The sequence below is a fragment of the Esox lucius genome, chromosome 4 (assembly GCF_011004845.1).
Source record: "Esox lucius isolate fEsoLuc1 chromosome 4, fEsoLuc1.pri, whole genome shotgun sequence".
NCBI lineage: Eukaryota > Metazoa > Chordata > Actinopteri > Esociformes > Esocidae > Esox > Esox lucius.
This window is the reverse complement of record NC_047572.1, coordinates 24,607,307-24,624,704: the sequence shown is the minus strand read 5'-3', so window position 1 is coordinate 24,624,704 and position 17,398 is coordinate 24,607,307. Positions and strand designations below refer to the sequence as shown.

General features: G+C 41.0%; 1 protein-coding gene across 1 annotated transcript in view; it reads left to right on the top strand.

Annotated features, from left to right (window-relative positions):
• Positions 1-2,519: 2,519 nt before the first annotated feature.
• The window catches only part of mtnr1c (melatonin receptor 1C), a 37,131-nt gene continuing 22,252 nt past the window's right edge, over positions 2,520-17,398 (top strand). The window contains exon 1 of the mRNA XM_010898461.3: positions 2,520-3,127. Coding sequence (XP_010896763.1) covers positions 2,923-3,127 — 205 coding nt within the window. The 5' untranslated portion in view covers positions 2,520-2,922. The remainder of the gene's footprint in view (positions 3,128-17,398) is intronic.

Here is a 17,398-nt window from a genome sequence, read left to right as displayed (position 1 = left end):
GCAACATACATTTGGTAACAAATTAGAATTCACATCCACCACAACTGTTTATATTATTATTACATTAAAATGTTAAAATATTATAATTTGCATTCTGTATGGGTTCCTCCCATCCCCTCCACAACTGTGTTTTGAGAAGAAGAAAAAAAATACACAAGAGATCTACCCAGTGTTCTCCCACACCTCCCAAAGCAGTATGATGTGTCCTATTGGACCAAAGCAGTATGATGTATCCTATTGGACCAAAGCAGTATGATGTATCCTATTGGACCAATGCAGTATGACGTATCCTATTGGACCAAAGCAGTATGATGTATCCTATTGGACCAATGCAGTATGACGTATCCTATTGGACCAAAGCAGTATGATGTATCCTATTGGATCAATGCAGTATGACATATCCTATTGGACATAAGCAGTATGATGTATTCTATTGGACCAAAGAAGTATGACATATCCTATTGGACCAAAGCAGTGTGATGTATCCTATTGGCCCAAAGCAGTATGATATATCTTATTGGCCCTCAAGTTATTTGTAGTTCCAAAGCAGTGTTATGTATCTGCAAGCCCAAAGCAAAGTGATGTATCTGTAGGCCAAAAGCAGTATGATGTATCCTCTTGGATCAAAGCAGTGTGATGTATCCTACTGTATTGGCCTGTGGCTGTGACTTGCCTTCTCCGCTGAAGTAAAGACATGCAGCTGCCCACATCTGACACATCAGGGCGCCATTTCCCAACATATCAACCAGAAAGAAGGAGTTGATTGAACTATTTCCAACACTGTACATAATAATATAACATTGAAAGTGTCTTGATTGTTGTAACATTTTTGAAATTGTAATGTGTGTAATTTTTCCGCTTTTGTTCTTTATTTCAAACAAATGTTTCCTGAGAGCTAGAAAGATAGATAAAGAGAGTGAGAGACAGAGAGAGACTGAAAGAGACAGAGAAAAGAGAGACAGAGAGAGACAGAAAGAGAGACAGAGAGAGACAGAAAGAGAGACAGAGAAAAGAGAGACAGAGAGAGAGAGAGAGACAAAACAATATATAGAAACAAAGTTAAAAAAAGAGAGACAGTGGGAGCACAGAGAGAAATCTTTTCATTTATTTTCTACTTCCAGCTGTAGATTTTGTGGAATAATATAATTCTACAAGAGGCTACTCTATGCTGTAAATAGTAACTGTTAAACTCAAACTGTCTAATGTTACTTATGGTCAGTATAACTCAGTTACAGTGATAATAATAGTGGCAAGTGGTACAAATGCATTTATATAATATCCGGTTATTGGGTTGTTAGGATTCATTTTGGTTCTAATAAAAAGTTAGGATTTTTTCATATTTTTATGTAAATAAAGTTCCTATTAAACATGTTATTCTTTTGTTTTATATATTTAAATGGTAAAGTAACTTTCAGAAAAAAATGTATTTGCATAAAAAATATTTCATTTGGGCAATACTATTAATATAAATAATGCGTATATAGTTTACACTTCATTATATTTTAACTTACCATTGCGTGTTTAAGCAATTTATTGTGCTGTGAGGTAATAACGAAAGTCTATTAAAACTGAGGAACAAATCGATGTTCAAAATTGATGGACCCTGAACATTGAACATGGACCCTGAAAATGTTTACATACTGCTTGCGCTATGAATGGTAATCATTTAAGTTAAACTCACCCTACATTTTATGTTTTAGTAAGATAGACATTACAGTGCAGATTTTGTTGTCAGTTAAATAAAGTAAATTATAAAAGTTAAATTAAGTAACGCTAGTGTAAGAATTAAATGAAGTAGCTTATTATGAGAGTAAGATATAATAACAATTACATCAGTTAAATAAGGCAACTCTATTATACCCATTAAATGGTAACTTTAAAGTGAAAGTTATGGATATGTGACGTTTTGGACTGTTTTGCTTCCAAAGACACTGGGAATCTGGTTAGGATACATGGCATCGTGTCAAGTAACAAAGATTGTAGACCAAAATCTGTCTCATAGTCATAGAAGTTTAAAACTGGGCTGTCATTGGATCGCAGAATCAAACTTTCAATGTTGTTTCACTCCCTGAACTAAATTGCATTGAACATTGTGGGGTGAGGTGAAGAGGAAAATCTACGAGGGAGCACTAAGGACTTAAGACTCTTGAGAGATTATGGATAGATGAATGGTCTCAGATCATTTAGGCCTACTATGTGTTTTCCCACCTCCGCAAACATTGTAGAAGACTCTTTTTCAGAATCATGTTTTGGGAAAAATATTTATTTGATGATAAACACATCTTAAAATTAAGTAGATAACAAATAATCACATTTTTCATCGCATTTGCCAAAATTGCTCATCTTTGCAAAGGGTGCCAATGGTTGATAATTCTGGATGGCATTGTAGCCTGTTCACATGGTTGAGATGTCACTTTATTCGTAGGCCCCATCACTAGTAATCAACTTCATCAATGTGTGTGTCTATGTATATGGGTGTGGGAGGTGGTTTAACGCAGAGTCGGGATCCCATTGCGCGCGGCAGGGAGCAAAAGCACCAGAGGAAACCCTCAATGCCGCTTAAGCGCACGCTGCAAATGGACCTGCCGGAGAACCGCGCGCCACAATGGACTGTCTGGATGAGATCCAGTGTCTAACTTAATATAATAAATACAAAAATAACAAGCATACCCTTTTTACTAGCTTTGAAATATTGAAAATGTGACCGGATTATAATTGTACAATTACAAAAATTGTTATAGTGGAGTCGGTGGCACGAGAGATACTGCAACTCGCTTTTGCTGGAGTGAAGTACAACCAGGAGTGGTAGTCGGTAACCGTTGTGAATCGTCATCGTCATGACAAAAGTGTAGACTCTGGAAGTCGCGTTGTAATCAACCGTCCGTGTTTTTCGATGGGGACACTGATACCGTTTTGAGTGACATGGATGTGGAGGGGAATGTCAGCGGTGAAAACTGTTTAGTCCCTGGTTGGAATGAGAGCACCAGCCCAGAGGAGAAACAGGGACAGTCGTACGGAGTGTCCACTGCTCTGGCAGCTGTGCTGATATTTACCATTGTGGTCGATATCCTGGGCAACCTGCTGGTAATCCTCTCGGTGTTCAGGAATAGAAAACTCAGGAATGCAGGTGAGCACAATAATTGCGTTGTTTTAAATTGACATTTTACATAAAGTTGTTTGGCTTTTTTCAGATATATAGGTTTTGGAGGGACGTTTTACGGTGTGTTTAAATGGAAAATCTTAAAAGGGACAGTTAACACATAATAATAACATTATAACACATGTGCATATTGGTGTCCTTTACCCGGTAAAACGTCTATGGAATATGTTTGAAGGAATCAATTCGTTGGATTAGTTTCCAGTGCACTTCTATGGCGCTATTTACCTTCCAGTATTTCTAGCACGAATGCCATTCATATCATGGTACACATGCTAGCATATTCGACACATTATGTCTAAATTATCCAAAAGAATCAAGCATTTATTGTCAATCTCAACAAAGTCGCTTATAGGGGATTTGAACTTGATGAATGAAAATTGTTGATATTGCTGGCAATGTGAGTATACATCTATAAATGTCTTTGTTTAGCTTCACAATCAATTTTAAATACTTTCAGAAGATTTGCCCAAAAATGCCAATATCGGTACCAGGACATGGATGTAATTTGGGCCATATTTGCCAGGAAAATTAAACCAAAGCATGGGTTGCTGTCAAACCCCATCCATAGGCAGTTTAAAACAGCCTTTGTGAGACCCAGGTTTGTGGTTTACCAACGGTCTGTGGAGGAATGCCTAAAGTATGGAGTTCCATTTAGATTATAGACCCTTCGTTACATAAGTAACCTCCAATGTCTGTGTTTGGCATTAATGAAGTGATTCCTACAAATTTGTCTCCATTACTTTCAAACCTTTAGCCATTAGCTATTGTTACTTATGATCTAAAATACCGTTATAAGAAATGTTAGTCACAATTAACCATAGGCCGGAACTCTTCATATTTAAATTATGTTTACCGGATTTAACATATTTTTGTATATTACGTTATTGAGATTATAGAAGCCAAATGAAAAATCTCCCTTACATAATTTTTTCAGACACCACATTGTGTCCTAAAATTGAAAATGAAATGGCTTGATGTTCCATGTGTCAGGCAAGTGAAAAATATAGAACGAATGCATCACACAAATCATTCATTAATAGTGTGAGAGCAGTTTGAGTATGACTGTCTCACAGGACATTGATGTTTATTTTTTTTTCTTTGGGTGAACTATCACTTTAACCAGAATGCAGAAATGCAGGTATGACAGTGTGATGTTTGTTTGGTTTAATTGGACACCTGTAGAACAGGTGAATGTATAGCAATTCTGACATATTTATTCATCTGTTTGGATCCCGGTCAGTTAAATAACCTCCTATTCCCTGCATCATGTAAGCTTTGTATGGACCTGGTCAAAGGTAATGCACATAGCAGGGAATAGGGTGGCATTTGGGACACATGGCTGGTAAAAATGGAAGTTCACCATTTGGCCTGCCATTTGGGACACGGGTTTGGTATCATTTGAAACCCTGCAACTGTTATTGTATGGCAGGTATCACAATGTTCCCTTTACCTGTCCGATGTAGGCCTATCTGTGTTAAGGAATGAACAGGCTGTTTTGGTGGCATTGTAGCCTGTTCACACGGTTGGGGATGTCACTTTATTCGCAGGCCCCATTACCGCTAATTCACTGTGTGTGTCAGTGTGTGTGGGTGTGGGAGGTGGTTTAACGTGGAGTCGGGATCCCATTGCGCGCGGCAGGGAGCCAAAGCACCAGAGGAAACCTGCAGTGCCGCTTAAGTGCGCGCTGCAAATGGACCTGCCGGAGAACCCCGTGCCTCAATGGACTGTCTGGATGAGATCCAAGTCTCGCTGTGTTACACTGACACCCCGCGGATCTGGATTCTAGTTGCTATTTACAAAACAGCGTTTTCGTTGTGGGATGCAATGTTTGGAACATTAGCGCTGTGTTGACCGACGTGACTTATTGAATGAACGGTCCTCCTTCATATTCAGGTCGAACAGACACAAACACAAAGTACGTGCTATGTTTGAATTCACCAATCCAATTTATAATCAAATAGGATTCACACTTTACAAAGATTGTTATGTGCTCCCAAGGATATGAATAGTACCTTATTCTGCGCACAGCGAGACCACTGTCAGAGATGTACCTCGCCTGCCTCTTTCCTGTTGCCTTGTGGTAACCTGCAGTGTGAAGACCTAGCGCGGCCAGGCTGTGTGTGTGTGTGTGTGTCGTAAGCCAAAGATTGACAGGGGAACAGGTCTCCACAGGATTTTGTCAGGGACAGAAGTGAGATTAGAGTCAAGTTCATATATACGTGGACAGTGTTTGACAGGAATCAATGCTAAAAATGTATTTTACCTGATAATACTGTAGTTTGTTACATGGCAATCTCTTCCTCAAGCTGCCCCGGTTGTTTCACTTTGTTTTTAACAGATACCTTGAGTGAGTGATTGACGGACACAAATTGGAACAAAAACATTAGGAACACAGAAATGGAACTAAGGTTTTGAAAGGCCATATTCCTAATTTGCTGGCCATATTCCTAATTTGCTGGTTCAGATAACATTTATCTGAATTACACCAACAACTGTTTATATGAAAATATTGTAACTTCTGGTCGATCAGCATCTTCCTTGAAAAGAAACTGAATGAACTGTGTTGTATATTAGCTACCAGAAAATGTGCTGCAGAGGCAGTAAATATGGTACATATTATTGATTTTAAAATAGACATATTTCTCTAACATTTGAATGGGCATTTTTAATTGTCTTTCTGCTAAAACAATAAGAAAATAATCTTAAATGATTTCCCACATTTAGCTTCTTATCTTCCAATCTCAAAGTTGTCAAAGCAGCACTCAACTAAATTTAATGTTTAAGAGATAACTGGCTAATCTGTTGAAGATGGAATTAAAATGACATGACAGAACTAAAAGTCAAAACGGAGATGCTTCAGCACCAACCAGCACTCTTCCAAAAAAAAAAACTATTCCCCTATCCCCCACAATAACAACATCTGGTGTATTTGGTTTGCTGTAAAACGCATAATCGACATCAAACCAACATCCTGTTACACAGGAATGTTTGTGCAGTCAGTGATACAACCTGTCCCCCTTCGCTGGTTGTCAGGTCCACCACTCTGTATTTTCTAGTAAGGTAGATGTCCTTATATGAACAACTGTCATTAAAAACATCTTCAACAAACTTCAGTGCGTTTACCTCAGGGTGTTAAATACAGAACTGGTTTACAGGATCCTTTACAGGGTCCAGACTGCTAATTTCCACTTCGGTCTGAGGTCAGTCCAGAGCAGCTAGTTTCCCCCTGAAGTCTGAGTTTAATGCAGAGCAGCTAGTTTACCCTGAAGTCTGAGTTTAATCCAGAGCAACTAGTTTACCCTGAAGTCTGAGTTTAATCCAGAGCAACTAGTTTACCCTGCAATCCGAGGTCAGTCCAGAGCAACTAGTTTACCCTGCAATCCGAGGTCAGTCCAGAGCAACTAGTTTACCTTGAAGTCTGAGTTTAATGCAGAGCAGCTAGTTTACCCTGAAGTCTGAGTTTAATGCAGAGCAGCTAGTTTACCCTGAAGTCTGAGTTTAATCCAGAGCAACTAGTTTACCCTGAAGTCTGAGTTTAATCCAGAGCAACTAGTTTACCCTGAAGTCTGAGTTTAATCCAGAGCAACTAGTTTACCCTGAAGTCTGAGTTTAATCCAGAGCAACTAGTTTACCCTGAAGTCTGAGTTTAATCCAGAGCAACTAGTTTACCCTGCAAACCGAGGTCAGTCCAAAGCAGCTAGTTTCCCCTGCAGTCTGAGGTCAGAACAGTGTTGTTAGTCATTTACCTCAGAACCTTTGGTTAGAAATGAACATTGGCAAAAATATGTTATGTCTTGACCTGGTCCACCTCTTTCATCCTCACGGTTCATGACCACCAGCAGAGGTGAAATGAAATGTCAGTCGGGTTCAATCGTCATGGCTGAGCACCTTTACCGCTTCCCTCCACTCTCCAGCAACATCATATTTATGTACAACATAGTTGTATGTTTTGTGCCAAGAGTCGACTCTAATTGGATTATTCATTAGTTTAGATGTTGAGGGCTTATCAGTTTTAGACTTGGACCATTGTTTGCCAATGTTTTTCATCGAGCACTGAACACGTTTTGTCCTTCTTCCAGCCCAGCCCCTTTCAAAAAGTAATCTGTGGGAGACAGCATGTCTTTGATAACATGTCTCCTTCTGGAGGGATTCTGAATGTAATTTGCATACTAGGTTTGGTTACCACCCTAGTTAACAGCACTCCATGGCAGTCTTTTTATGACATCCATGAGTGGGATTGGTTTTGAGATCTGCTTCACACAGATAATTTGACGAAAGGAGCCATTGTAGACATCAAATGAAATGTCTTTATAGGGCTGCTGTAGTTGTATACATCAGATACTATTACATCTTAAAAAAAACTGTAGCAGTGGTAAATATCTGATACAATGTCCTCATAGGACTGTGGTTGCTTTATACATCTACTATGATGTCCTCATAAGACTGAGGTAGTTTTATACAACTAATACAATATCCTCATAGGACCGAGGTTGTTTTATACATCTGATACAATGTCCTCATAGGACTGAGGTTGTTTTATACATCTGCTATGATGTCTTCATAGGACTTAGGTAGTTTTATTCATCGGATATAGTGTCCTCATAGGACTGAAGTTGTTGAATACATCTGACATAATATCATCAAAGCACTGAGGTATTACAGTTTGTGATAATGTTCTAAAGTAATCTCTAAACTCCATAAACAGTGTGAAACAATAAAAACGCTATTATGCCCAGTCTGATTGTTTTTGTAAACCTTTCTCCCTAGACCTGGCTCACACACTGCTGGCAAGTGATGGTTGAATACAACACTGAATGAGGCATATCTGAGCCTCAGTGGTTGGTCAGTCTGTTTGCTGTTACCACCCCCTGGTTAGTCCTCACACTTAAAGAACCTTCTAAGGATCCATGCTGTGTATTTCAGGAGAACAGTTCTAAAGGATCTTCTGTCCCTATGTCATTCCGAAATGGTGGTGTTCTTGTAGAAAGCCAATATCAGGGCAGGCGGCACTCTATTCAGTTACCCCCCCGGGTTAACGTAAGAGATCCCGTTTATTTTCTCCTGGGGCAGTTCAGTGTCTAGTCTTTTTTTCTGAATGCAGTCTGGTGAGTCTGGAATTGTTCTGATACATGCTGTGAGAGCTGATGGCCAAACTCAGAAAAATCTGGCAAAGCATATTTTGCCCGCCAGGTGAATTGTCTCATTGAAAGAAAAGGGGGAGTAAATAGAGAATAAGATGCTATTTGGGACAAAACTTCAGTCAAATGTAGGAGAGTAAATAGGGAATTAATGTCCACAACTATCACTGTCAGATGTACTGCAGGCTCCTTAGCCGAAACACACAGTTATACAAAACAGTGTTGTTGTGGTGTACAATTGTAACATTGAGTAACAGGACACAGGCCATTTAATAAAGTCAACTTAATAACAACAAACTGACAAAGACTCAAATGGGGACATCACTTAAAACAAAGACAAACAAGAAACACAGAGAACTGGGAATACTAAACAGGAACATGATCAGGGGGAAACGAAACACAGGCGACAGGAATCAACTAGACACTAGTGAAATCAATAAACACAGGGGATTGAAACAGAACATAGAAACACGCTAACTAGAATTAAATACATCAACCTAAAAATTTTACAGCTGGCATGGCATAGGCTGCACCTGGCCAATAGAACAATGTTTATATCTAAACTTAACCTAGCCCTAACCCCTTACAACAAACCTAACTGGTAATGCCTTACTCAAAAAGTGGACCCTATTCTAACTTTACGCCCAGTTGTATGTTTTACCTAAACTTAACCCCTGACATGGAAATCACATTTTCTCTAGTGGGTCCAGCCAAAAACCTTGTCGGGCCACGTTTTCTGGGTTTTTCGTGGGACATCCGGTCCCCACTGAGGGGGACACCACAACTACAAGTAAATATGGATCATACACACAGCAAACAACACATGAGAAAGGCTACATTATCTACCATTCAGATGACTTAACATTATTGGTATTATGGTTTAGGTTGTTTGGGTTTGAGCCGGCATGCAGGAATGAGATCTCTCTGATTGTCATGGTGCGGTGAGCAGCAGCGCCACCGTGCCATTGATTCTCAATTACCCATCACTCACAAATGCATCCCGGACTTGTTCTTTGTCACATGTCTTAATCATGCACACCAGGTCCCTATCTACTAATTTGTATGTTTAAAAGTTTCCCCTCTGCTCCCCACATTGTGGATCATTTTTATTGTCAGTTTGTCTCGTGGTGAGTGTTACATGTATATACTGTTTGAAGAGTTCTTGTTAGGACGCGTTGTCGCGCACTTTATTTTCGTTTTCCGTTCGGTTGTTTTGTTTGTTGATTAAACCCCACGAACGTGAGATATGCCTGAGCCTGGTTCCTTACCCAACACTACACCACACGAAAATCATGACAGAATGATCTACCTAAACTGGAACCAGCAGGCTATGACGGAGGAGGATCACCTGTGGAATCGCCGCCTCCTCTTATGCATGCTCGGCACATTCCTCTACCGAGACCTGGAGCGGGAAGCTCCCTGTACCGTGGAGCGTGTTGAGCGTGTACTCGGGGAGGCGTGCAGACAACGGGCCATCACCAGCACTAAGGAGCTGCTGGCCCGGTACCCATTCCGTCTGCTGAGGGACATCTTCCCTTCGTCTGGGAAAACAGCAGTCGAGGGCGAGGTGCCCAACACCTGGTCCACGGCCCTCCACTGAACCGATTCCTCCCCAGAATGTTTTTAGGGGGGGCTATGGGGGTGCCCGAGGGGGATCGTGACGGCACCCCCTCTATGTCCGATGCCTCCTCGACCCTGTGTAGGCTGGCCATTAGGCACGCAATGCTTCCTACTCCGCAGCCTTCCGCCGCCCCTGTCCCTGCGCCACGGCGCCGACCACCCCCTGCTGCCTTGGAGCAGCAGCCAGCGCCTCATACCTACCGACCCCCCCGTCGGCTCTCCCGGCTACCGACCCTCCCTTGGGCTGGGGTTTGTCTTGGCCTGTCCGGTGGCCGGGCCTTTGGGGGGGGGTACTGTCATGGTGCAGTGAGCAGCAGCGCCACCGTGCCATATATTCTCAAATTCCCATCACTCACAAATGCATCCCGGACTTGTTCTTTGTCACATGTCTTAATCATGCACACCAGGTCCCTATCTACTAATTTGTGTATGTTTAAATGTTTCCCCTCTGCTCCCCACATTGTGGATCATTATTATTGTCAGTTTGTCTCGTGGTGAGTGTTACATGTATATACTGTTTGAAGAGTTCTTGTTAAGACGCGTTGTCGCGCACTTTATTTTCATTCAGTCGTTATTTTCGTTTTTTTCCATTCGTGTTCGGTTGTTTTGTTTGTTGATTAAACCCCAACGTGAGATATGCCTGAGCCTGGTTCCTTACCCAACACTACACCACACGAAAATCATGACACTGATAGCCAGAATGTTTCCTTTAAAAGGTGCGCTGACTGACTATAGGTCTGAGATGAGACGATCAGCTCACATCTGTCAAGGTATAATTGTAACTTGACATGCAGGTCTCCTTCAATACTGTACATCTGTCTCTAATATCAGCATAGCCAGATGTGCTGTATTGAAGCCATGTGCATCCATTATGTCTGGCCAACTCACCCAAAAAGAATATCCAGGTTTCAGGGGAGAAAAAAGCTTTTATTGGTGGAACAACATCATCATTAATCAGATGGTAAATTACAATTTCCAATATATTTCTTTCAAGTGTTGGAATTGTTGGAAGTCTTAGAAGTATTGCAAGTATTAGATTTTAAGAAGTATTTAAAGTGCTGTAAATGTTATAGTTAGAAGTTGTACTTTATTAGAAGGGTGACACAGGCCTCCCCCCCATCTGGCGTTCGGCATCACCGGTCATATAGTTGCCACTGGCCCGGTTCCATCACCATTTGGCCCTGTTCCACTTCCATTCCTCACACCTGGACTCAATCTCTGAAATCAGCATCAAAACACACATCTGGACTAAATTCTCCTCGTTATCCCCATGTATATGTAACCCTCAGTTTCCCCCGTCCTTTGTCCTGTATTGCTCTATGTTCTGCCTGGATGCTATGAGTGTTATGCCGTTGTTGTAGTAAACTGAGTACTTTGTTGAATTTTTCTTGTTGGTGGAAAGCTGAGTAAAACCTTTGTTTGCTTGCATCTGCTCTCTTTGTCTCCTTGCAACGTGACAAACAAGTATTCAAATTATTAGTTTGAAAAGTATTAAAAGTAGAACAAACATTAAAACTGTTGTGGTAGAAGGACCAGCAGTAGTAGTACTAAATGTTGTAAAAGTATTCAAATTATTAAAATGTATTAGTAGCAGTAGTACTGTAGTAGTACTACTTCTCCCCTATCCTTCACTCCCTCTGTCCTCCCTCTATCCTTCACTCCCTCTGTCCTCCCTCTATCCTTCACTCCCTCGGTCCTCCCTCTATCCTTCACTCCCTCTGTCCTCCCTCTATCCTTCACTCCCTCTGTCCTCCCTCTATCCTTCACTCCCTCTGTCCTCCCTCTATCCTTCACTCCCTCGGTCCTCCCTCTATCCTTCACTCCCTCGGTCCTCCCTCTATCCTTCACTCCCTCTGTCCTCCCTCTATCCTTCACTCCCTCTGTCCTCCCTCTATCCTTCACTCCCTCTGTCCTCCCTCTATCCTTCACTCCCTCGGTCCTCCCTCTATCCTTCACTCCCTCTGTCCTCCCTCTATCCTTCACTCCCTCGGTCCTCCCTCTATCCTTCACTCCCTCTGTCCTCCCTCTATCCATCTCTCCCCCTATCCCTCTAATGCCACTCAGCAGGCCTCTTTCATTTAGACTGGCTAGTCCTGATAAATCACAGGCCTAGTAGCTTATAGTATATTATGTCTGGACCGTGTGCCAAGATGAAGGGTATGTTAGTCTGTTTTGTTTCATGCCTGGGCAACCATCTCCCTGTGGGGTAGAACTGGTCGTGTTGATGGTATGCCATTGCTGGTTAAGGTATTTTTAGAATATAAAATGTGTCTTTAACTGGTTGTAATGTGTGAGATTAAGTCATTTAGCCCTACCGGTTGGGTTGAATACCTAGCCTTGTCCTGCTGCAAATAACCTGTAACCAGTCTCACTTTAACCTGTATGTCTTTCTGTAACCAGTCTCACTTTAACCTGTATGTCTTTCTGTAACCTGTCTCACCTTAACCTGTATGTCTGTCTGCAACCTGTCTGTCTGTATGTTTTTCAGTAACCTGTCCGTCTGTATGTCTATCTGTAACCTGTCTCACTTTAACCTGAATGTCTGTCTGTAACCTGTCTGTCTGTATGTCTTTCTCTAACCTGTCTGTCTGTATGTCTTTCTGTTACCTGTCTTTTCAATATAACTATTAATTTCTATTCTATTCTGTTAAACTGTCAGGTAGTAACTTGTATGTGGACTTATTTTAAAAAGAAATGTTTTTAAATAATGCCTTCTAGTTGCAATACTACTAAATGATACTTTTGCCATGACGTCTTGATCTTGGCATAAAAAAGAGACATCACTGTGGGGTTACATTATATTAAAAGGTGTCTGGCTGTGTTATGTTTCTTCAGACAAAAAAGGTTTACAACAATAAAGTCAATAAGCCAAAAATGACTCCTGGGTTGTGGGTGCTTGGCTGTTCAGTTGCTCGTCTGTATAATAACAATTAATTTCTATTACAATTATTATTTGAGAGAAGAACATACTATTGTTTTTATGAATACTTTTCTTACATAAAATGTTTGTAAATACATTTGTGAACGAGAACAAAAAAATGTAATAGTAAAAATCACCCCATGCGGCCCCCTGACTATTTATACATTTATAGAAATATTAAACGTTAATTTTTTTCTGTCTATGGTATTAAACATTATAATAGTATAAGCTCAAATAAAATAAACATCTGTTAATAAAAAACAGGCTGTGGTAGTCACGTTGGAACGCACAGCTGTTCAGTTCAGAGGTGAAATATGTTGTGAGAGGAGTTCCAGTAAAGCGCTAAGCAGACACTCTTATCCGGAGTGAATACATTGTCATACTTTTTTCTCCTGATAAGAGCTTAATGAGTAAATCACTAAAATGTAAATATTCATGCAGATCAATGTTGGCGATTCTTTCAGGGTTTTTTCGACAGACAGTCATTTCTTAACCAAAATGAAGGAATTCAGTCTCAGAGTGGTGCAGCAATCTAAGTCACCACCTTATAGTACAGATATAAAGTGGTCTAAGTCACCTCTTTATAGTACAGATGTACAGTGGTCTAAGTCACTGCCTTATAGTACAGATATAAAGTGGTCTAAGTCACCTCTTTATAGTACAGATGTACAGTGGTCTACTATAAGACATGTCATGTTGCACTCTAGCAAATCCATTACATATATACAAATCCATTACATATATACAAATCCATTACATATATACAAATCCATTACATATATACAAATCCATTACATAAATACAAATCCGTTACATACATTACATGAATCCATACACTGTCATACGTCTTTCGGCATAGTCAATAATGTTTTTGCTCTTGATGAGAGTTTAATGTCATCACTAAAATGGAAACACTAGCAAAATCTTTGTGCTTGTTCAGATGCCTGTTTACCTCCGTGTGTACTAGCTAGTTGAGCGAGAAGCACAAAGAATACGAATTCGAACCAGCTTGGTGAGAGGTAGTTCGGGGGGAAACATTTCCACCTGCTGTGGATTTGTTGCAACAAAGCGACACCACAATCGCGAAATATTCATAAAAGATTTGCGAGTGGCGAACAGTCCAAAGCTGGACTGAAAGATCGGTGACTCAACCCAAACATATACCAAGCATGACATGACGTGATGTGCCCTCATAAGGACAGCATGGAAGAACATGAGTTAGTCAGTGACTCAACCCAACCATATACCAAGCATGACATGACGTGATGTGCCCTCATAAGGACGGCATGGAAGAACATGAGTTAGTCAGTGACTCAACCCAACCATATACCAAGCATGACATGACGTGATGTGCCCTCATAAGGACGGCATGGAAGAACATGAGTTAGTCAGTGACTCAACCCCCATAACAGGATTGTAGAGAGTGTGTCTCAGTGCAGAGGAGAGCCCGCCAGGCTAACACTGAAGGCCAGTTTGTCAATTTACTGTCATGCCATTCACCTTCACACCACTAGGACGTACAACTGAATGAACTGAAACATTTTAAAAAATTCTAAAAAGAATCAATAGAAACCAAAGATCACGGCCACCCAATATTGGTTTTCGGCCTTGTCCCTTGCGCACAGAGATTTCTCAGGATTCTCTGAATCTTTTAATGATATTATATACTGTAAATTATAAGATCCCCAAACTCTTTGCAATTTTACGTAGACAAACATTATTCTTAAATTGTTGCACTATTTGCCCACACAGTCTTTCACAGAGCGGTGAACCCCTCCCCATCCTCACTTCTGACAAACCCATCCTCTCTGGAATTATCTTTTAATACCCAGTCCTGTTACTGACCTGTTGCCAATTGACCTAATTAGTTGTGTGATGTTCAACCCGGTTTAGTTCTTTAGCATTGCACAACTTCTCCAGTCTTTTGTTGCATCTGTCCAGGGGGGCCGTATAGGGGGGAAAGTAAGGGCAATTCCACGGGCCCATGACTGACAGGGGCCCTGAAAAATAGGTAACAGCTGCGCAGAGGGGGCCCAATTTGATTTTTTGTCATCGGGCCCAAAATTCCTGGTGCCGCCCCTGCCTCTGTCACTATGTTTTTGAAATGTGTTGCTAACATCAAATTTTAAGTGGGCATGAATTTTTCAAGAAACAATCAAATGTCTCAGTTTCAACATTTTAAGTGTTGTCTTTGTACTATTTTATATTGAATATGGGGTTTAAATGCATTGTTTTTATTGTACGTCTTCCTATTCTCAAATACTCAAGTGAACTCTAAACTGACCACTACAAATATAACCAGACAACATCTCTTGGCACAACAAGGACTGTGTCAAAACACAAACATACAACAAACACAATCTAACACAGACCAGACACAACATACATTGTTTTCAGTTGTATTCCAATCAATAACATTTATTTATTAAGCCCTTTTTACATCAGCAGCTGCCACAAAGGGCTTTTACAAAACACCCAGCCTTAAACCCCAAAGAGAAAACAACAGTAGTGTTGAATTTCAGTGGCTAGGAAAAACTCCATAAGAAGGCCGAAATTTAGAAAGAAACCTAGAGAGGACCCAGGCTCAGAGGGGTGACCAGTCCTCTTCTGGCTGTGCCAGGTGAACATATTAAGATTACACATTGTAATAAGTCCAGAGTCTATTTAAACTTAGTCCAGGTCGGAATCATGACCAGATGGACAAGGACAGGGACCACACGGGAGAGGGGGAGGTGTCAGCACAGTGACAGCTGAAATCGTCAGGTATCGTCTTGATCTGCAACACAACCAGGAGGACTTTGGACAGGGACAGCAACGAGTCTTTCAAGCCAGGTACCCCTCAAGTTTAAAATGTACAAAATGCATTCCTTATATCTACAAGGATTTATAGTGGAGAAGGAGGAACTGACCCTAATCCCCCAGCACAAGAATATAGCAGCGTAAGACCTGTCCGGTGACACTGTGGCACTATCTGGGGGAGGCCCTGGACAGGGCACAACAGGCAGGAAATCAATCCACCTACATTGCCAAGCTTCAACCAAAAGGACACCCACCAACCACAAATTTGTGTGACTGTTCTGGTCTATTAATATAGCTGTATCTCCTGTTACATTTCCTGTTTTTTGTTGACAACATGAAAAGTAACTGCTGTTTCTGGTAGGAGCTAAGGAAGATGAAACTAAACAAAATGCAACATACTGAATTAATAATAATATTGTGCACATGCCCCACCCATTTCTTTTCCCCATATCACACTTGGAGACACCCATGACGGAAAACACAGTCCACAGTCCTGCTAACAAGAAAGTCTTATTTAACTTGTGGTTTTAGTGTTTGTACAGTATGTCTTTGGAAGGAGAAACATACCTTTCTGTTAAAGGTTATTAATCCAGAAATGCTACAGCAATTTATGGTGTGAAATTTTTTTTAATAATAAAAAGAAATACTGTGAATAGTATAGATTCCTATAGGATTTACTATAGAATACAAAGACCACAATTTCACCCAGTAGCTCAATGGTTGTGCCAGACCGTTCTGTCTTAAAGATCAAACTCTAAATATGCTGTAGATATTGTAATGGTAACGTATTTAGAGCATAGGATACTATGGTGTTGTTTCTTCTCATTGGTCTGTCTGTCAGTTTGCGTTGACTTGTAGTCTTCTCACAGTCTCCTCAGGTCTCGTTCAGTCAGGAGAGGAGTCGTGTCATTGTTTAATATTCAACCTTGTAAGCGTTAGAGGCAGGACTTGACACAGTGCACCTTTAAAGCGTCACTCTATGTTTTGAAGTTCACGTTTTAAATATTGAATAGAGAAGAGCGTCCGCCTTAGTGTCCTTGTCACTTAACGGTAAAGAAGACGCGGAGCCATGGTCCAGTGCTGACACTCCCAGCTTTGTGCACATATGAGCCTCCCTGATAGAGACCAGGGCTCAACACCTCCTCAACTGTCTCCCTATGAATCCAGCTGTCTAGAAAAGCCTGGAAAATAAAAAATAAGGAGTGTCCAAAAGAAACACCCTTCAGTGTTCAGATCACAGCAGTCATTTCGTTTAACATTCTGCCTCTTCGTCATCAATTTGTTTTATTATTTCCCCTCCCTGTCTGTTAGCAACCAAGTCGGTAATGATCATTAAAATGTTCTTGTGTCTTTGTTCCCTGTGAATAATCTGGGGGCAGGATGATGGTCACTGGGAGGTCAGGCTGGTTCCACTCTCGTCTCGTAGTTTGTCTCGTCTCTGGGATATTGTATAGCTTCAAAGCAGAACACAGCCAACGGCCTGAGACACTAACTACTGTGGGTCAGCCAAACAGAGAGAATGAAAGAAAGACAGGGGGACTGAGAGGGAGAGAGACAAAACGAAGAGAGAGACGGAGGGAGAGGGAAAGAGACTAGCCAGGGAGGGAGATATATAGGGAGAGGGAGATGCTGAGAGAAACTGAGACAAAGAGAGGAAGAGACAGAGAAAGGACAGAGAGAGAGAGAGAGAGAGAGAGAGACAATGAAACGGAGAGAGTAACCAAAACATGACAAACTACAGTGGTTATATCAGAGCTCTGC